Source organism: Rattus norvegicus, chromosome 2, assembly GCF_036323735.1.
Source record: "Rattus norvegicus strain BN/NHsdMcwi chromosome 2, GRCr8, whole genome shotgun sequence".
NCBI lineage: Eukaryota > Metazoa > Chordata > Mammalia > Rodentia > Muridae > Rattus > Rattus norvegicus.
In genome coordinates this window covers 191491066-191511525 of record NC_086020.1, presented here as the reverse complement: position 1 = coordinate 191511525, position 20460 = coordinate 191491066, and the positions used below count along the sequence as shown (strand labels likewise).

Genomic DNA, 20460 nt, shown 5'->3' with positions numbered 1-20460 from the left:
AGTCCACATATCCAAGGCAAATTTTCAACAGGAAGAATTTCCCCTATCTGTTACTTCCACCTCCCAACAATCAGCAATATTCTAAATAAATGTCCTTTGCCATGGCTACCCTGGGTACTAGTAATCCATGGCCATGAAAAAACCGATGGGCAAAACCCCAAACAAACAGGAAGTAAGTGTCAAAGTGACAGCCAAAAACCAGGCTTACTTTAGGGATGGAGAAGGAGAGGGAGGGGACGGGAGGGAGGTGGGGAGGAGGAGAGACAGACTCTTTGTATCCGAGTGTTTTAAACTAATCCCCATATTTATTAACGATTAAAAATACTTATCAGGTGACCACTGAAAATGCCGGTCATGCTGCTAACTTTAATTCTGTGGCATTGGAGATCAGGGGACAATGAACTCTGGGAGTAGACACATGTTTGCTGGGTGAATGGATAAGAGGTTTCAGGGAGTCTTAAAGTAGATTGTAACAGAAGAGGGCTCCCCCGGTGGTCTCGGGAAGGGTGATAGAAGGTCAGACTCTGATATTTCAGAGTTTCCTCTAGGATAGGGAATCAGAAAACCATCCATTCACCCAAAACAGCGGCTATCTTTAAGGTAGTGGGAAAGTGAGCCAGGCTCTGCAAAGTCACCCCGGGGAGCCGGAGAAGTAACCCATGCTCTGAGGCAGAGAAGATATGTCTTCACAGCAGCAGCAGCAGCAGCAGCAGCAGCAGCAGCAGCAGCAGCAGCAGCAGCAGCAGCAGCAGCAGCCTCCCCCAGCCACCACACTGCAGGCAGCAGGGGGAAGGTCTCTTCCTTGGCTGAGCCTGTAGTGAGGGACCATCCACTGCCCGTGAGCCTGAGGCCAGCTGCCTCCACTGTAAGTTGGGGGAAGCCATTTGGAAATGGAAAACTCAGTTCTTTTCCAGTTCACAAACAAGAACGTTTGACTGAGTCAGACACAAAACCCAGTGTTTACTGCTGTCTCCTTAACAAATTCTCAACGGCTTTCGTTTTAATCTAACATTATTTCAACATTATGACAAACTGGTCAGTAAAACACGAAAGTACTTAATTTGTCAAATTTATGTGTTTTTTCAGAGAAAATATTCAGGATAAACATGTCGATTATTCTCATTAAATACATTAACGTTTAAGGCTAGTGTTTTTATTATGACTCTTGGTTGCCGGATAATGGGGAGACGAAATTATTCTGTTGTATAGCTACTGAATGAGTTCACGATTCCCCAGTGACTTTACAAATTACAGCTTCAGCTAGCTATAAAATAAGCAAATCATTTCTGATATGACTATAAAATTAAGCCTGAAAAAAAAGAACGAAGGTAAATCACCCCTTTAAAATCATGTTGTGGAACAGAATGTTCTGAATGGTTCCATTTATGTCAGAAAAATGTGCATTTGAGTATACACACAGAAGTGTCTGAGAGACTATATACTAATCATAAGGAAGATATATCAAAGCCAATAAGGGGTGTGGGACAAAGACTGCAATGTGCACATTTTTAATGTCTCTTCTTTCTCACAGCAAGCGCTGTGCCACTGAGTGAGCCTCCAGCCCCTACTTCCTATATATCTTACAGCAGAGTTATGTTCCTGTTACCTCTGCCAAAAAACAAAGGGCTCGAAATTAAAAAATAATAAGGCAAATATACACTATCATCTAAATTAAAACCAGTATCTCATCTTCTTACTTTTATACAATACTCTAGCCTACAGCATTTTATTAACTGTTTTAAATTACAGCTTAATTCAAACCAAATGCTCTGTTTAAAAAAACAAAAAACAAAAACAAAATCCTCTACATTTCCTGTGGGTGGGTCCTAGCTAAGAGACTGACATTTCACTCTCTAGAAGTCTTTTTCCTTTCTCTCCTTGCTCCCCCTTCAGACGGATAGAACAGGCACGAGTATTTACGGAGCTGACTGGGTGTTTTGATTACACAATGTGTACATTCGCTAGAAGTCCTTTAGCAAACAGTCCTCGGGGCAGGGCGGGGCAGGGCAGGGCAGGGCAGCCTGAGCTGAAGCACCAGGTGATGATAACTCAGTTCCAGGTTCCTCTCCCCATCTCCATGTAAAGTGCTTCCTGGCTAAGTCAATCACGGTCAGTAATTCACATACTATTGACTCACCCCGGGTCCTAGAGGCCTCAAGCTGCACTGTAGTCAACTTGGCCACCTTGAGGGTGATTTCAAAACACTTGAAAGTGCCGCCACTCCAAGACCAGGCCAAGGGGCCAACACTCCCGTATACAGGTGCGTGTAGACTTCGGCCATCTTTGCTGCCCACAGCAAAGGCCTGACAACAGGATCACATGAAGGTGAGCTACCCTACTGATAACCACATAGGAAAGGCACACTAATTATTACCTCATAGACATTGTCTCCGAGAAAAAAATTTCAGAACGGGCAACTCTCGGGAATGAAGGAACGACAGAACAGGCCCCATGAAAAATATGGAGGTTGTAAGCCTGCTGTAGAGCCGGGTCCTGCAGACAGCAGAGGTCACCACACACAGGAGGTGGCAGTGGACAGCACTCTGGAGTGTCAGGTAATGGTACTATGGGCAAACACTGATCTGTATGCAAAATAACACCGACCTAAGGCAAGCCTGGACAAAAAGCATCAGAGAATCACCACCAAAAGCACAGAGGACCAGCACCCCTTTGGGTTTTGTTTTTTTCGCGTTTTAATAAAGAATATTCATTTATATGAGCACCTGCAGGCAAAGGCGGTGAGGCAAGACACTACCTTCTTTGAATTCCCAGTTCTGCTGCTACTTTTGCTCTGGTTACCCAGTGATGAGCACTGGACTCAGTGGCTCAGGGGCGGGCAGGCACCCTCCCTTCTACCTCTGGCAACCACCTGGGAACTTACTCCCTGGCCACGTCTCTCAGCGACCCATCAGGATTCCCACTGACAACTTTCTGGTCTCTTCCACCTGTCTCTGACCCCAAAACCCAGTTTCCATACCGACTGTCTGCTCCAATTCTTGGCACCACGAGGACCTGGCTCACTGACAGACTTTCCTGCCCTCCTAGAAGTTTCCACGATCCTGCCAGAAATGTCCCTCCCCTAAAATGTCTAAAATTGAAGCTGTTTCAGAAAACATTTCCAGATGGAACAATGACCAGCTTCTCTCCAGAAGGAAGTCTTTTTGCTGCTCTTGCCCGGCACCCCCAACACGAGACACCCATCCTCTAAGAATGTGTGATGTCAGAATTAGCCAGTCTATCTGCCAATCAATTTACCGTTTCTCTGGTGGCCTTCGATCAGTGGTTCTCATCCTGTGAGTCAAGACCCCTCTGGGTTACATATCAGATATTTACTTTATGATTCATAACAATAGCAAAGTTAACGCTATGAAGTGGCAATGAAAATAATTTTATGGCTGGGATGGGGGTGGGGGGGTCACCACAATATAAGGAACTGTAATAAAGGGGTCACGGCATTAGGAAGGCTGAGAACCAGTGCCTTGGATTATCATGTCCTAGAGGGCTGGGCACACTCAGTGAAGCCTCACCTGGATGGTGGAGAAGACACTATCCAGAGAATTTAATTAAAGGGCCGGGCAGCAACTTGGCCTGAACTCTCATTATTATGAAGCATTTTGTAAACGCATCTGACCACCTTCAAGCCAGGTAGAGTTAATATAATTCAATCTTCGATCTAGGATCTTGCAGGGTCCCAGGCTCAGCATTCTTTCCTGCTACTATAATTACAGATGCGATGCTAAGAGAGGCTGGGTGGACAAGTGCGTAATATGCCTCTAGCTTGTGAGGTTTGCCCTTCTGAAGGCAGAGCTAAAGAACGAAAACTAACTCCACTCTGGGGTAAAGGGGGGTCCTCTGGTAATGTCTTTGTTGAGTACCTGACTCTGTGGTTCACAGTTAGTCACTTAATAAAGGGTCCTTGGTGAGGGAATTTGGCAACCTGTGATTTTCAACAACTACACGCTTGATTTTTGTGTAACTGTTCATTTCTTTGAAAATCAGGGGGGTATTCACACACAGGTGTCCTGAATTTCCTTAAATTGGAAAATCAACATTTTATAAGGAATTGCCGTGTCTCGCTGTGAAGCTGCAAAGAAACAGGTGTCTGCTTGTGGCAAATGCGGAACTCCCAAAGGAAGCTAAAACTGTGGGCCTGGGAATGATGCCCGAGAGCACCTCCGTTCTCACCTGGGGCCCCTTCCCGAGCGCCCCAGTGAGAGCAGGTTAGGCTCTGGATTCTAAATCCAAATCCCAAATTTATTCCAAGCTACCACCAACCTCTTTCTAGCATCATCTAACCTAAACCGGAAGCTTACACTTCAACCTCAGGTTAGTGGGTCATCAGCCCCTCAACTGTTACCCCCACCATTCGCCATAGGAACTGCTCACTCCTGTCCACCCCTCCACACCCTGCCCATTCTAAACACTGGGAAAGGCCCGCATTAGAGAGGCTTTGAAAATCAAGGAGGCATTCATACGCAGGCGATCTACATCTCCTTAAACTGCGAAGCCAACACTTAGGAATTCCATTATCCAGGCTTCTCCCCCATCCAGCACTACATGGCTCTGTTGGACTTGCTTTTGAACCCCCGTCAGCCTGTAGGGGTGTGTGGGGGGAATTCAGCTTGTGTGTAAACCTAAAGAAGGAAATTCTATCTTTATTCTCACTGGCCTCTACGTGAACCTTTGCAAGCCCTTTGGTTGCCCCAGTCGTGTTTCTAGAATCAGTGGTTTTTCCAAGTACAAATCACATACTTCCATACTCAGTGAAGTAGATTAACCCCCAAAACACCAAACACTCGTCACTATGCCAACGTTGATGCTCATTAGACCCGCTGTTAGGGGCTGCTAGTTTAATAGTAAGCATACTACTATAACACATAGTTCTTTTTAACTATTTCGATAGCTCTCTTTCCATATAACTGATGTCCTTGGGGTCGGGTGGGACTGCCCAAAGGATTCTCACAGAACAGAAAAGATCCTGCAGCCATGTTTGAGAGACTGTAGGCTTGAGTGCCACAGTCCAAAACACCTGGCTTCAAATCCAGACCCTGCCAACTTCCAGCTCTTTCTAGAGCAAAATTACTTCCCCTCCCTCAACTTTGAATTTGCTCAGTGTGGGCGTGGCGACAGATGAGAAAAACAGGATTTACTTGGTGGGGCTGGGGACACAGCTCAATGGTAATGGGGCACTGTGGGTGTTCCAGGCCCAGGGATCTGTCCCCAGCAATGCAAAGCCAACCAAATAAAAGAATGTGTATTTACCTTGTTAACCCACTGGCCAAAATTAACTGAACCCCCGCTTACTTGGCACAAGACAGTTCTGAGGCTCAGGTACAGAGATAATCCTTAAGTGTTTATTCCGGAGGCCGTAGCATGGAAAGTGTTAGCTCAGGTCACCCTATAAGCTACACTGTGAATTCGCTGACCAAAAATTAAACGAATTCTGTGTGACTTATTTGGTAGCAGGCACGACAAAGCTCTGGGGCTCATGAACAGACACCGTCCTTAAGCACTGCATACAGAAAGCCGCCGCATTGGAAGCATGGGCACGGAACACCCTGTAAACACAATACTCACTTCAAACGTCGTCGCAAAGGTTCTTTGTAATTATATGCTGGCTTATGGGGCTTCCTCGGCAACGACTGTTGGTTCGTCTAGCTCAGGTCTTCCCAATAAGGCTCCTTATTGGCCGGAGCCTGGGCCTCATTCACAGAAAGTACTGCTTGTGTAATAAAAGAACACAGGATTTGATCCTGACAGTCCTGGCTTCAATGCTCTCCTCTGCCACTTACAAGCTTGTGGCTATGGTAGAGGCCGATATTTGTCAGGCAAAACCTCCACTCTCCTTAAAGCAATGCAACCCCATGCTTTAAGCGTGGCCCTGGCACTTAGAGTGAGCAGCACACTTCCGAGCCTTTCCTGCAGTTAAGTATAGCCATTATGTCCAAGTTCAAGCCAAGGAGAATATAAGCAGAAGAAGTGTACGTATCTTCCGGTAAGTATCCTTAATATACAAATTTCATCATGAATCCTTCATTAATCCTTTCTTTCCTCCTGATGGCTGGAGCCAGAATGGCCACACTGGACCCTAAGGTAGTACTGGGAGTAAACGCCGTACACAGAAAACAAGCCAGAAGGAGCCTGGGGCCCAAATACTGTGTGATGCATTAACCGGGCCAGCCATCCATCTTAGGAAAGTTAATCTTGCTGGACTTCATGATCACCATCTACAAGAGGATGGAAATGTAAGGTGCCTCTCGCCTAGAGTTGCTTTGGAGACTGAGTGATGGGTTTGGCTCACAATAAGGACTGGCGTTCGGAGAGCTGATAACCACCCCTGCTCTAGTAATAAACTGTAGCTCTGTTCCAGTAGAGCAAAGGGGACAGAACACAGCCCCGGCACAGGGAGGAGACTCAGCCCTTTTTATAGTCTAAAGATGCTATTGTGAGGATCTTAAATGACCCTTCTATCTCCAACGGTTTGGAGCACAGGGTGGCTGTACTGGGAGAAGACGGTACCTTTCAGAGGTAGGGTCTAGGGTGATTGAGAACGGTCCCTTAAAAAGTACAGTATGGTGCAGCTCCTTCTCCTTGTCCATTCCTCGGCAGTGGGGTGATGAGTGCTTTTGCCTGCCCCTCCCCCATCACGATGCTCTGCCCAAAAGCAACAGAGCCACCCTTAAAACTGTGAGCCCGAATGAAGCTGCTCGGAGTCCGTTATGTCAGCTGTTTTGGTATAATGATTGAAAGCCGACAAACTCAAGAGGCAGCCTAAGCCAGTCCTGGCAAGGATTCCTTTCTCCAGCACCTTCATCAGATAAGTCTTATGAAGCAAAGTGCACCGCCTTTTCAACCAGTGGTGCTGGCTCATCCATTAATCACACCACCCATCCCAGCTACTCACCCCCAGTGATGTAAACCCCTCCGCTATCATCTGCTTTCTCCTTCTCCTTTGCCTTTGATCATCTTGATCCTGCCTCTGAGTTCATGCCTATCGAGACATCAAAGTTTCCTCCCATCTCCTTTGGAAGCACCCTCTGCTCTCTGCCTAATCACTGGAAGTGATAACTTGATCCCATCCTGTTCAAACATGAGGCTTCTCAAACTCTATAAACAAGTGTGTGGGTTCACTGGGGAAGACTCAAACACCCACCAACCATCCGGGGGTTCTCCTCTGTGGGCCGTCTTGTTTGCAACATCTGCATTGGCTTGGGAGTATAACTCTTCATGGTACACAAAACCGAACCACGCTTTCTGTGTCTACAGTCTACATCTTTCCAGAGTGGTTTTTTCCTGCTCAAGGCGTCACAATCCCCACCCTCTTCTCTCATGCTCTGCCATCTTCCCACGTCACATTGACACACGTGGGCTTCACCCCGGCACCAGCGCCAGTCACCCCGGCTCTCCCACCCCATTCCCTCTTCTTCACACTCAGATGAGCCCTCACTGTCTCTCTCTCATCTTCTGCCCTTCGGGCTCCATCCGTCCCAGACGGTGGAGACTCTGCTGTTCACCAGCCCAGACCTAAAATGCCTTTAGAATGGAAATGAGGGGGTGGTAGCAGCCAATGGCTGAGCTTGGAGGAGCCACCTGGGATTCCAAAAGGACAGGAGACTCAGCAGTCAGGAGAACAGGGACAAAGAATTGAATTATCTGTGTCCTAAACAGGCAATAAAAGAGAAACCTGAACCAAACTCCAGACGAGGCAAAGGAAGGGAGCCGAAATCTGCAAGCCCAACGGCTTCTCACATACGTCCCACAGACTCACCTTCCAGTCCTTCTCACAGAGGGGTCACGAGATTTTCTAGCTCAAATTTTCAGTTTCTGGAAGGTCGTTACCTCTATCTCCCTTTTACAGAGCTTAGCCTGACTCAACTTTTATACAATTTTATTCCAGGTATGTGACCCACATGGGTTCAAAACCTTGGGGTTCTTTATTACTGTTTTAAATTCATACAACACATTAATTCACATCACACAGAAGGAATGCTGACATGAATCAGACCATACCGGGAGGCCACCAAGCTGGAGTGTGTTTGTTCTCTCCCCACTCTGTGTTTCTCCCAGGTGAAGACTAGTACAAGGCAGGCCTCCCAACCATGTAGTCAGCTCTCCAGTGATAGGCCAAGGGCTTGGGAGCCCCTCAGAGGGGCTCAGAAGGGAGCAGGCATTAGTGTGCCTGTCCACGGTTCCAAATATCTCCACTTTCACACAGATCTGGCTTTCCACCCCAGGAACCCTTTCCAGTCACCTGGAATCCTCCAGGGCCTCTCAGGGGTGGGTGGAGTGGGGTGGAGGGAAAATAACTGCACTCTCTGGGTGCCGGGGTCCCAGCTCCCCTCCACAGAGGGACCTGGAGAGGGGGACAGCAGGGAGACCAGCAGGCAGCCTCACATTTCCTCAACAGCCAAAAAGGAAAAAAGAAAGAAACAAAAGACACAAATGTCATAGTTCCTTGTCTTCCCATTGGTGGCTCCTCCTGCCCTGAGCCCCACCCTCAACCACACAGCCAAGCCTGGGAAGCGCGGTGCGTGCGGGGGTGGGGCTTTCCCAGTGAGTGTCCTTTTCAATCTCCATGAATCAGCAGTCGGTGATTCAAGCTGAGATCCAGTGACAAACGCTGGACGGCACACATAAATATCGTCTCTAAAGAGGCTGGCCAGGAGAAGCCCGCCTCCTGACTTCCTTTACCTGAGCACCCAGGAGACATGGGAATTCTGCACCCTAACAACAGGCCAGACTGACCAAACTCCCAGCCACACGTGTGCTGGGCAGGGAAGGGCTGGCACTAATGAGCTCTCAATCCAGGGACTTTGGTTTTACTGCTCTGAGGAGGTTACCAGAATGCCAAGATTTGGTTTTGGGTTTTTTTTTTTTTTTTTTTTTTTTTTTTGTTGTTTTAAGATGCCTTAATGATACCAACCTATGCCTAAGTTTGAGTACCTCCGAATGAACACATGGATTGAAGCTTCAAACATGTTGCGAGGCAATCAAGATTTCTTTCAGGACATCTTACATCCCTTAAATGCAGACTCACTGAGACTCCCGTGAGAATCAAGATGAAACTGAGATGGGAATTCAAGACTCTAAAGTCCATCCTCATTCCTGATGCCAGTTAACTTTTATAAGGGTGCAGGTAATTCAGAGTCATCCTCCACGGATAAATTCTGTAAGTGCAAGAAACCTAGCATGGAGAAGCAAGTGGCCAGCAGCAGTAACTTCTCTGAATGCAAAGTCACACAGAGAAGGTAGGGGGTGTGTCCATTCTTGAGTGCTGAGGTGAGAATGCACCAGGTGCCAGCTATGGGGTTTATGATAAACCAGGGCACTGGAAAATACACAGTGGAGATTACTTAAACCAAGAAGAGACAAGGGGTTGGGACTCTGTACTGGGGATGGAGGCCTGCAGAGAGGCTCACTTCTGAGACCACAGTTTCTTCCTCCTACTCTGGGCTTCCAGACTTTTTCTCTGAGGGCATGGAAAACCAATCTGACCACACCCCCTGACCAGGCAGCTCCCTATCTTCAGCTTCACCTCCTGCAAGGACTGAGCTAGGCTTCCTCGGTGAGGAGACACAGGAACTAGTGTCTTCAATACACACTTAGCCTACAGACTTCTTAGGCAAAACAAAGCATCCTTTCAACCCCCATCCCACCCACTCCCACCTTCCCCTCCAAAAACAACAATTAAAAAAAAAAAGCACAGTCGTTCATGAAAGCACCATTTCCAACACAGTTAGGAATTATGTTGTAACTTCCCAGGAACCGATGCAGACCAACACAAAAGTAAAGACACTGGAAGCTCTCAACCCACTCACCATCCCTAAGGCACAGCGTTCCAAGTGAGGGGCTTCACCCAAAGGCCCAGGGCAGCTTAAAGACAACCAGAATTCCACCCTTCTTTCTGGGTCAGAAACAAACAGACCCTCTTGGAACTTTAATCCACTCTGTCACACTATGGCTACCCCCTTCTGCCTCCCGAAACCCAGTGTTGATGGGAGAGAACCACAAGGAATTAGCAATGAGATCGGGTTAAACTTTCACAGCTATAGAACTGATAAGCAGTCACTTACCCAGCACAGCCAGACAGCTCAACACTGGGAAAAAGCACTTCATGTCTGCGGCGGCGGCGGCGGCAGCAGGAAAAGGACACAGCACAGGGCACCGTGCTTTTCCCACTGCCTAATCTCTCATTACTGCCAATCCACTTATAGCTCCAGGGGAACAGTTTGGAAACAGAACTTCACGGGGAAAATGAGAGCCAGTCAAAGACAGAGTAGTCAGAAGGAGGGAGTTGGGGGCCGGAGAGGGGAGTGGCATGTGCAAGAGTCCTTTACGCCTAAGGCAGGGTCCAGAGCAATTCCGAAGGCGCTCTAGGTTTCTGCTACACTGTATATGCCTTGCAGTCTCCACCGGAACTGTAGATTCTGGTGGATTAATTCTCGAGGAAAATGGGAGGAAAGAGAGTCTGAGAAAATCCTTTCATGCGCTGATTATACAGAAATGTCCTTGGCTTCGCACTGAAGGTGTCTGAAATCTCTCATTCGGATCCCCCAAAGGGAACCAGGCAGGTTTTGTCAAAACCCGAGACAGCCAAAACACCCTTACTGGTAAAGACACTTTGGATTTCTTCATCAAAAAGTCCATCTCCATCCATGGTGATAGGTCACCGTGCCGTCACCTGCCCCAGAACCTCCCAGGGCATACGAAGTAAGCTGGCATTTGGTAGCCCGAGAGTGGTCCCACAAAAGCCCGCAGATTCCTAAAACAAACACAACAGACATTTATCTAAGGCCAACACAACCGCCGCAAAACCGAGAGAGGCCAAAGCGCCCGACTGGCCAGCCCAGCTACCTGGGTCCCCTCCCTGGCCGAGGGCAGCCCATGTGTGCATCCTGACCTTGTACAAATCTTACCTTCTGTGCCCTACGCCTCAGTTTCCCCGCCCAGAGCAGGGCAATTATGATTGTTCTCAAAACACTTTCACCAAATGCCTCTCTTACTCGCGGGCTTTCCCGTCGCGGTCTACGGAGCGGGGCGCGGCGGGCAGCCCCACCCTCCGCAGCGCGGGTCGCCACGGGGCTGGCGCGGGGCCGCGACTCCGGGCACGGGCCGTGGGAGCTGGGGCGCGCCGCGTCCCAGGTGGCCCGCTATTGTTTTACCTCCCCGGCGATTGAGTCTGAGACACTGGCAAAGAAAAGGCTCGGAGAAGGGGACTCGGGGCTCCGCTCGCTGTAGGCTGAGCCTGCTCCGCGCGACACGGGTCCAATGGAGAAAAGGGGCTTGGGCCCGGGGCGGGACGCCGATCGCCACGCCACGGTCCCCGCGCCCCCGACCCCGATCCGCGCCCGCCCGCGCTCACCTCGCCCGGAGCCCCGCAGCTCCCAGCAACCGAACGGTCGCCCGTCTGTGTCCCGCACGCCTCCCAAGACGCGCCGCTTCCTCCTCGCCTCCCGCAGCGGCTCAGGCCGTCCTGCTCCCGCCCCGCCCCAGGCCCCGCCCTCTAGCTCCGGCCTGGCCCGCAGCTCCCCGCGAGGCGAGCAGAGGAGAAGGCGGTGGCCTCACGGGGACACGCCCCCACTACGCCCCGCCCACCGTCCCAGCGCTCTGGCTGCACCCGCCAGCAGCTGCGGACCACCTGGGACGAGCTGATGGAAAGTTAACCCGGGGTTCGCGCACCAAGGGCCCTTCCCAAAGCCCAGACTCCAGGAGACACGTCGTTTGCCCGATAAACAATAGCAAAACGCTTCGGCTGGAGACTTGAATCTATTTTTATAATGAACCTCCACATTGTGCTTCACTCTAGCATAGAATCTGGACCCCAAAGACAAGCTGGGTTCATAGCTGTGGGCCTTAGCCCGGTTGCTTAACCTCTCTGTGCCTCAGTTTGCTCATTTGTTACAAAGAGTATCCACATCATACTTGTAAAGCACTTAGAGGAATGCCTCATATATCAAAAGCACTCAGTTAAAAATGAACTGTCCTTATTTTAAGTGCTATCCATGCATTTATTCAATATTACCAAACACAAAGTGCTAAAAAACGACTCGTTACAGGAGCATAAGCAGGTCGGATCTTACTGCCCCTGTGGAGCTTGTGGTCTGCTTGAGAACACAACAGTAGGCCACGCATAAACTGTGTGGAGGAAGGCTTCCAATCCCATGTTCCTGGGGTGAGGTGCTGTGCAGGATAAGGCCCAGGAAACCTTCTCCTAGAGAAAACTGAACTACGGAGCAAGTGGGGAGGAAGTACAGAGGACAATCACGGGCCCTGGAGAGTTAAGACTCAGTACTGTGAGAAAAAGCCCTGTGGGGCCCTAACTAGACTGGAGGGAAGACTGAGGACATGAGCTATAACAAAGAATCAGAAGCCAGAGGGGCAAAGGGTTGGGCTTTAAGCTTGTGTCCAAGAGAAAGACCCCGGAATGGTTTGAGTAAAGAACTGTGGTAATCAGAGATGCATTTTAGAAAAACCACTTGACCTAGGAGTAGAGGGTGGGTGGGAGAGTTTTCCAGAAGACTGAAGATTTTGTGGTGCAGGATGACTGAAAAATCCAGGAAATGGAAGTGACCACACAGGCAGCTCCAGGGACAGAGAGGCCTTGGCAGCGGGAGGTGGTCTACATGGAATGTCTAGGTGAGTATGTGAGAGGCTCAGTGTCTGAGATCAGGATTTGGAGGAGACAGAATGATGAAGAATGGGAGTTTGAGAGGTCCAAGCCCTTTATTTGGTTGATAGCCACGTCCAAAGAAACAACCAGGGGATTTCAGAACTCAGAGAGGGGCTCGAAAAGTGTCTTCATCCCATGGGACTATGTGACAGCAAAACACTGTCCTGAAAGAGTGCAGCCATGGGCAGAGGAGACAGCTCATTTGCTAAAGCGCCTGTCCCAAAAATGTGAGGGACTGAGTTTGCTCCCCAGAATCCAGGTTAAAAAAAAAAAAAAGAAAAAAACAATGTGGCCGGCACCTGAGAGACCATGAATGCCTGAGGTTGTTGTCCCCCGGGTTCTACACTCTTGGGCATATATATGGACACATATCTATAAACAAAATGACTATGCTGGTAACTCACTCATCCCCCCAAATTCAATACCTCTATTGTACAAGACAATGAAGATCTTGTCACCATAGGGGATGCCGGGATAAGTGAAAGTCTTTATCTGTCCTTTCCCCTCCCCCTTGGCTGTAAATTTCCTGAAGGCAGTCTGCCCTGTAATTATCACATAACCCCAAACAACTCTTGGCATTTGATCTGCATGTGTAATTGAACTATAAATACACCTATCGTATCAAATTGAATATTTATCACATGTTTAAAGCATTGTATTTAAAAATTTCCTCTCGAATATTACACATGCCCTCTTTGCCCCAAGGCAGCAGTGGCCCTCCTGTCTCTCACCTCCTGCCTACTGGATCCTTGTATTTACTTCCTAAACATCTACTCGTGAAGCGATGTCTTGTTCTCCTAGTACCTGCTTGTGAGAAACCCAGACAACGAAACTAATAAATATATAACACAATGACATGTGTTCTAAAGAAACCAGGCAACAGGATTGTGTGTGTGTGTGTGTGTGTGTGTGTGTGTGTGTGTGTGTGTGTGTGTGTGTGTCTAGTGGGTGAGGTGGGGAGAGAAGTTCTATTCTAGGTGGGATTGAAGGAGGATGTCTCGGAGAGATATTAGAACAGAAACCTGATTTAGAGTCAGGGAGGCGGGGAAAATGGTATTGTCTGTAGGAAGAGTCTCAGCCGGAGGAGATGGTGTGTGCTAGGACGGTTAACCTGTTCTGAAATTAAAATTATTTCTAACACAGCCTGGAAGAGAGATGGGAGGAGTGTGATCCGAGAAGCCGCAGAGGACCTGGCAGTCTGGGAAGCACTTCGGGTCATGGGCTACTGAGAAAGAAGAACAATGGGAACAGAAGAGGCAGGGGGATGACGGAAGACAGACGGAGGCCTCTGACATGGTGCAGGCGAGTTGGGGGAGCATCATAGCTTGGCTAAGGGTAGTAAATGTGAAGCTGGTAAGGAATGGCTGGAGTCTGGGAGCCTTTCAATTGCATTCTCTGAAGACCTGAAGATGGATGGATGGATGGATGGATAGACAGACAGACAGACAGACAGACAGACAGACAGACAGACAGATCAAAGAATCTTCTTGAGGGCCCATCTCAGACAGCTTGAGAGCTTTCTGGTCCTATCAAGCTGCCCTACCCCTTCTCAAAACTCATGGACCTCCAGTCTTGACCCTCTCTACACTCAAAATAACCCCTTGTCTGTTTCCAGCTTTCCCCTTCTCCATCTGCCCATCCTCCACCTCTGGGATCCCCAGCAACTTTCTCTTTCAGCCTCTGGCCTGCACGACAATGGCAGACTCCCAGCACCGGGTTCTTTCTACATTCCACATCTGGGACTGTGCAGAGAAATGTGATAACTGCTGGACAGGGGGATAAAGGCACAATTAAAAGAATTCCTTTGCCTCCCAGACACAGAAGCAATGAGATGAAGTCAGTGTGAACCCGGAATTCGGTGGCCTCTCCAGGAGATCAGCAGCAGGTGCAGAACTGAGCTGGGAAGGGTCCTCAGGGAAGCAAAGACATCAACAAAAAGGAAGGAAGGGACAGATGGCCGGTCAGCAAATCCACCCACCCCACCCAGCCAGCCCACCCCACCCACCACACCCCCATCTGCACATTGGTGGCTGGCTTCACAACACTTTACAATTCAACTTCCAATCCTCCCCTGAATTGGCCTGAAATAAGGTGGGTACTTTGTGAGTCTTGGAAGACCCCTTAATCTCCATCAGAGAGCTTAACTCAAATGGAGGCAGACCTCGGAGAAACAGCAACGAGGAGAGCTGGGATGGGGTACTCTGAAGACATAGCCCCTAAGAATCCCAACCAAGTACTACCATTAAGCATGAAGAATCCTGGTCCCTGAATTTCCTACTTCAAGAGAATCAGGAAACCTAGACGTTCCTAGCATTCTTCCTGGTTTCTAATTCTTTAAAATGTTTATTATCTCGGGTGCGTGTGTGGAGATCGAAGGACAACATATAGAAGCCATTTCTCTCCTCTCCCATGTGCATTCTGGATGTCAGACTCAGGTCATGAGGACTGAAGAACTGGCAGCAAGCCCCCTTGCCCACTAAACCATATCAACAGCCAAATGTCTCCTACGTTTATCAGTCAAAAATGAACGTGTTCTTTATTGTTGCTTTGACAATCCTGGGGACTGAATTTAGGGTTGCCCACATGCTAGCCAGGTACTCTACCACTGAGATACAGCCACAGCCCCCTTCTGATTTTGAGACGGGTGTACTGAGTTACCCACTCTGGTCTAGATTTGCCTAAGCCTCCTGAGTAGTTGAGGTTACACGCTTGCCTGCCCTCAGTGTTTACATTAAATGCTGTGGGGAACAAAATTCATTATTGGGTAGGGTATGACCAAGAGATTCCATGAGTTTAATACTCCCAAGCCCATAGACAGTTATAATCAGAAGGATCAATTGCAAACCAAACAGCAAAATGTTCAAGTTTTAAGGAAAAACACAAACAGTTGTCTACCAAAGTTATTCTGTCACCTGAAAGAAAGTCTGGGGCAGAGCTTGTTGTCTAAAGATAGCCGGCGCAGACTAAGCCCCTCCCCATATCTCCACTGTTAGTGCTGACTGCTCTTCAATGAGCCAGGAAGTGTCCTGTGAAAAGAGCAGAGCCTCCTACCTCACAGCTCAGCCTAAGCAAGGCTCGAAGTGTGTGCCGAACAATTCTCCTGAAAGCCAGCCTTCCTCAGTGATTCCCTCCTACACAGACAAGGATCCCCGGAGCTGAGACTAGGAATAGCTTACACCGGCTGCCATCTGTCTTCAAACACACAGAGACTATAATATCTTGAGACCAGGGTAGAGAGTGGGTAGTCCCCAAAGGCTTCGCCCACAGGTGGGTGCGCAGAACCTGGGAAGCGCCACCTAGCGTTAGAGAAGTGAGTAGATTTGCCTCATGGAGTTCTGATGGCTGGATTAGCCCAGCAGGGAAAGTCTGAGTTCATTTAGGGAACATTCTCCATTCTCCACAAAACTGGGCTTGCTTCCTTCATTCTTGACAGAGAACAGTGGTCCTAAAGGATAGTGCAGGTGCCAAGGTCTGTGTTTATTGACACCTAATTCTGCATCAAGCTTTTGTTTTGTTTTGTTTTGTTTGATAGGTTCCTAAACTCTGTGTCCCAGACTTCCTGGAACTCACTCTGTGATCCATGCTAACCTCGAACTTGAAGCAGTTCTTATGGCCCAAGGGCAAGGGTTGTGGATGTGAGCCTCCATTCTCAGCTACGTAGCGTTTCTTGCCTGAGGTTCCTCTTTATAAGTGTGGGTTACAGTAGAACCCTCCCTCGAGTGAGGCTGCAAGTATAAATGGTCTGATGAATGGAGAGAACCTAGCCAAATGCCTCACTAGCTCTTCTCTATACTAATGTGTACTTACTAATCTCCAACGTATGATGGGCCCAGAGTCAGAAAGTCCAGCTTCCCATCCAAATGTAGATCCTTGAGTGATGTTCTAAGAACCCTCTGGACCCCAACTTCTGCAAAATGAAGTTGGTTACACTAGCTAGAGAGTCTTAAACGGACTATGCATGAGTCACAGAAGACCTGTTAACGTATAGGCTCAATGGGCGGCCATGCTGCCACACACCTCTAATCCTAGCATTCAGAGGCAGAGGCTGGCTGATCTCCAAATTCAGGGCCAGCCTGGTCTACAGAGTCAGTGCCAGGGCTACACACAGAAACCCTGTCTCATAAAACCACAGCAAGTATAGGTCCCCTGGCCGACCTAGAAGATTCTATTTCTCAAGACCTGCTTGAAACTTGGCTTCAAAAGACTTTCAACACATCCAAAACATTGGGATGTGCTGACTATGGTTTGAATGTGGTTCCTTGAAATATGGCTGCCAATGGCATTCTGTTTAGAGGTGGTGGGACCATGAAGAGGTGATTAGATCATGGGGTTCCACCTCTTCAAGAGGGGTCACACTACAGGAAAGAAAGCAGGCTGCGTACAGCTTGCTGCTTGCCCTCTAGCTCAGTCTCCCACACAGGCTTTCCAGCACATCCTCACATACCCTCCAACAGGTAACAGTATGTCAAGGGCTCTCACAAGAAGCTCATGACAACGCCACTGTCTTAGATCCCCAAAACCACAAGCTAAATGAACCTCTTTCATTTATAAACCACCCAGTCCTTTTTTATCCGGTGGTGGTGGTGGTGGTGGTGGTGGTGGTGGTGGTGGTGGTGGTGTATATTCCTCACTATATAGACCAGGCTGGCTTCAAACTCACAAAGATCCACCTGGCTCTGCCTCCTGAGTGCTGGGATTAAGGGTGCAGGTGGCTGTCTTTTGGTTGGTTCTTCCTTCCACCCTTCTCCACCTTTTCAATCCCCAGATACTAGATAGGAGAGAAAAAGAATTAAAAAGGAAAGAAGGCGGCGTTATCGTTAGACTACTTCCTGCTGATTAGGGGTAAATTTGATCTTCAACATCAGGATTCCTAAATTCTTCTTTTTTCTTCTTTGCACATGACTACTTAAACCTCGAACAATAAGCAACCAACCACCAGCCCACTACCCTCTCTCAGGGCCCTAGTATTTATACAACCTCTGAAAAGTCCCAGGTTTCCAAATGTCACACAAATGCAAAAACTGTCGGTACCTGGCAAAATCACGCCCCTGCTAGAGCATGAAGCAAATCATAGCCGCTGTGGACAATCTGAAGCAGCCCCATATCTAACACCTGGATTAAAAGGAAAACATATCCTTAGAGTGTTTCTGTGTTTTTGAAAGCAACCAATATTCCAAAATTGTCACCACAGGCGTGTGCCACTTAGCCTGGTTTATCTCATAGTCTTAGGTATTTTACAGCAATGGAGAGACTAAAGTCAGATTCAGTCACATCCTCTCTGATTTAGCTACATAGCATCACCTGGAGCCAAAGAATCAGAAAAGCCAAGTATGATCCAGAGAACACCCTTGGTCCCAGCCTCAAACACTGAGCGTTTCATTGGTCTCCCTTCCGGAATCTCAATCTCACATCCTCTTTCGTTTTGTTTGTAACCTAACAGCCTTAGCCCACCTCCTTCCCTTGCCCAGCTCTTCCCTGTGTGAGATTCCTCCCTTTGCTAAAGAGGCTGCGGGTAGGCTAGACGCCACACTGCTTGTCATGTCAGAGTGACTTCTCCGCATCAGATTGGCTGATCCCCAAGCACTCTCCCGCTCTGTGTCGCAGGGCTGCTGGGCCGAGTGCCCAGGCTGGCTGCCACTTCCAGCCATGCTGTGGTCCAGGTGAAGAACTCTGAAGAATTTTTTCTTGGTCCCCCTGGTAAAGAGAAAACGTCTGATTACAACCCCTGTCCTTGTGCACAGGGAGGTGTGTCAGCACAGGTCTGAGATTCTGAGAACCCCAACTCTGAGTGCAAGGCCTAGCAGAACCTTCAGATGGGGTGATTTTTCTGAGACATCTGCTACCCCATGATCGCCAGGGCTGTCTGGGCTGATTTGGCTGGCATGCTGCCTCTCCTCGTAAAAGAGTGCAAAGACTTTGGCAAAACCTCCCCCAAATATACATGAGCCTGGCTGACAGTCTCAAAGTTCGCTTGCAAGTTAATTATTTGGAACTCAGAACATATTTTCCCATAACAGTAATATGATAGATGCCGATTATATTTCCAGAATGACATGCAAATGTACTTAACCCTTCATATGCCTAAATGTTGCCCATCGAAGAAGGAGAAATAAAAGCAGTGAACCAACAAGGTAGTTGAAACATCAGGTATTCGATAAGACTGGAAATTAACGTGGGAGCAAGTCATTCGTCCTTTGAAAAGAAAAAAGAATAAACATTCAGTTAGTGGAAAGCAGTGCTCTATGTCCTGGGGTGTTAAGGAAGGTAGTCCTTGCAGCTAGCCAGGGAGATCACTCAGCAGTTAAGAGCACTTGCTGCTCTTACAAGAGGACCCAAATTTGGTTTTCAGCACCAAAATCAGGCAATTTACAACTACCTGTGATTCTAGCTCTAGGGGATCTAAAACCTTCTTCTGGCTTCCATCGGTACCCCGCACATGCAGCAGACAGACACACAGAAACACTATATAGATAAATAGAAATAAATCTTAATGAGAACAACAACAAAAAAGGGCTGTCCTGCTTTCTGTCCCCAGGGGGTTCTGTCTCTGTGAGCTTCTCTGTTTACTGTCCCCATGGGGTTCTGTCTCTGTGAGCTTCTCTGTTTACTGTCCCCATGGGGTTCTGTTTCTGTGTGCTTCTCTGTTTACTGTGTGTCTTTCCAGGAGGGTGGAAGCTCTGAGTAGCTGGTTCTGCTCTGCCTGGTTCTCCAGGGTGTGCTCAATACTTAGAATCAAGGCTAATGCACAGCCTGTGCTCAATAAATACTAGTCGAATGAATAAGTAAAATCAAGCTGGAGGGAGAGAGATGGCAAGTCAGCAAAGAGAGATGCTCTCAAAGCTGGATGTGGAAGCATCCTGGAGGCAGAGGCAAGTGGATCTCTGGGTTCAAGGTCAGCCTGGTCTTAAGCTAGTTCCATATTGTCCCAGGCTACATCATGAGATGGTGTATTTTTAAAAAAAGAGAAGACCAAATACTATTGGAAGAAACACAAATCTCTACTAGGGGGGATGGGGCTCTTTCGTGGCTAAGAGCACAACTGGGAAGGCCAGGCTTGGCCTGTTAGAGGAAGTTAGAGTGGTGGGAATGATCGAGGCAGGAGGCAGGCATGACAGGAAGGCAAAGGCAGATCACGTGGGTCTTGTGGGATTCTTCTGGGTTTTGTTCTGTGTGAAGATAGGGGTGGGGGGGACCATCAGATACTTCAGAGCTGTGGAGTGACAAGCTGTGGAGTGTTTGAATGCCCACTCTCTTTCACCTGCCTTTCCAAAGATGTATCTTATCTCAGTACTCCAGGCAACTGAGGCAGCAGTACTCTAAGTGCTGGTTTGGGCAAGCCTACCTTATATAGTTGAGACCCGGCTGAAAACAAACAAAAACAAAACAAAATAAAAACAAACCATCCCAAAAAGGGTGTGCATATTTCTAAAGTACAGGCAGGATCCCTCTGAGGCTGCCGCATGCTTATGTAAGATTCTGGCTTCCTCCAGTGGGCTCTGAGCATCTCTCCAGGCTCCCTGATTGCTCCCCAACTTCCCTATGTTCTTGGTTCCGCCTGTTATGAACTAGGGTTACCAGTAAGCTGTGGTTTCCAAGCCATGCCTGTGTGTATGCCAGGTACTCTGTGAGGTGAGTGCTGCCTTCTGCAGCTGCTGCCACTAGCTTGGAAAACTCTCACCCTTTTTAATGAGTGGAAAAAAACCAGACCTCTCCTCCTCTCCTTCCGGAGTGAGTTCATGTCTTCACCAGCTATGTGCTCGGTAGGGAAGTCCAGGGCAATGCTTTCCCAC

At 48.4% G+C, this 20460-nt stretch overlaps 1 protein-coding gene across 4 annotated transcripts in view; it reads right to left on the bottom strand.

The window, feature by feature from the left end:
- Nucleotides 1-11554, bottom strand: part of Igsf3 (immunoglobulin superfamily, member 3) — an 88278-nt gene extending 76724 nt beyond the window's left edge. For 2 of the 4 annotated variants that reach the window (XM_039102064.2, XM_039102066.2), the window contains exons 1-2: nt 11363-11554; nt 10074-10762 (exon numbers count right to left, since the gene is read on the bottom strand). In XM_039102064.2, the coding sequence (XP_038957992.1) occupies nt 10074-10116 (43 nt within the window). In that variant the 5' untranslated portion in view covers nt 10117-10762; nt 11363-11554. Of the gene's footprint in view, nt 1-10073; nt 10763-10916; nt 11302-11362 lie in introns of those variants that run through there. The other 2 variants (XM_063281633.1, NM_001106455.2) reach the window with 2 other exon arrangements.
- Between the last annotated feature and the right edge of the window lie 8906 nt (nt 11555-20460).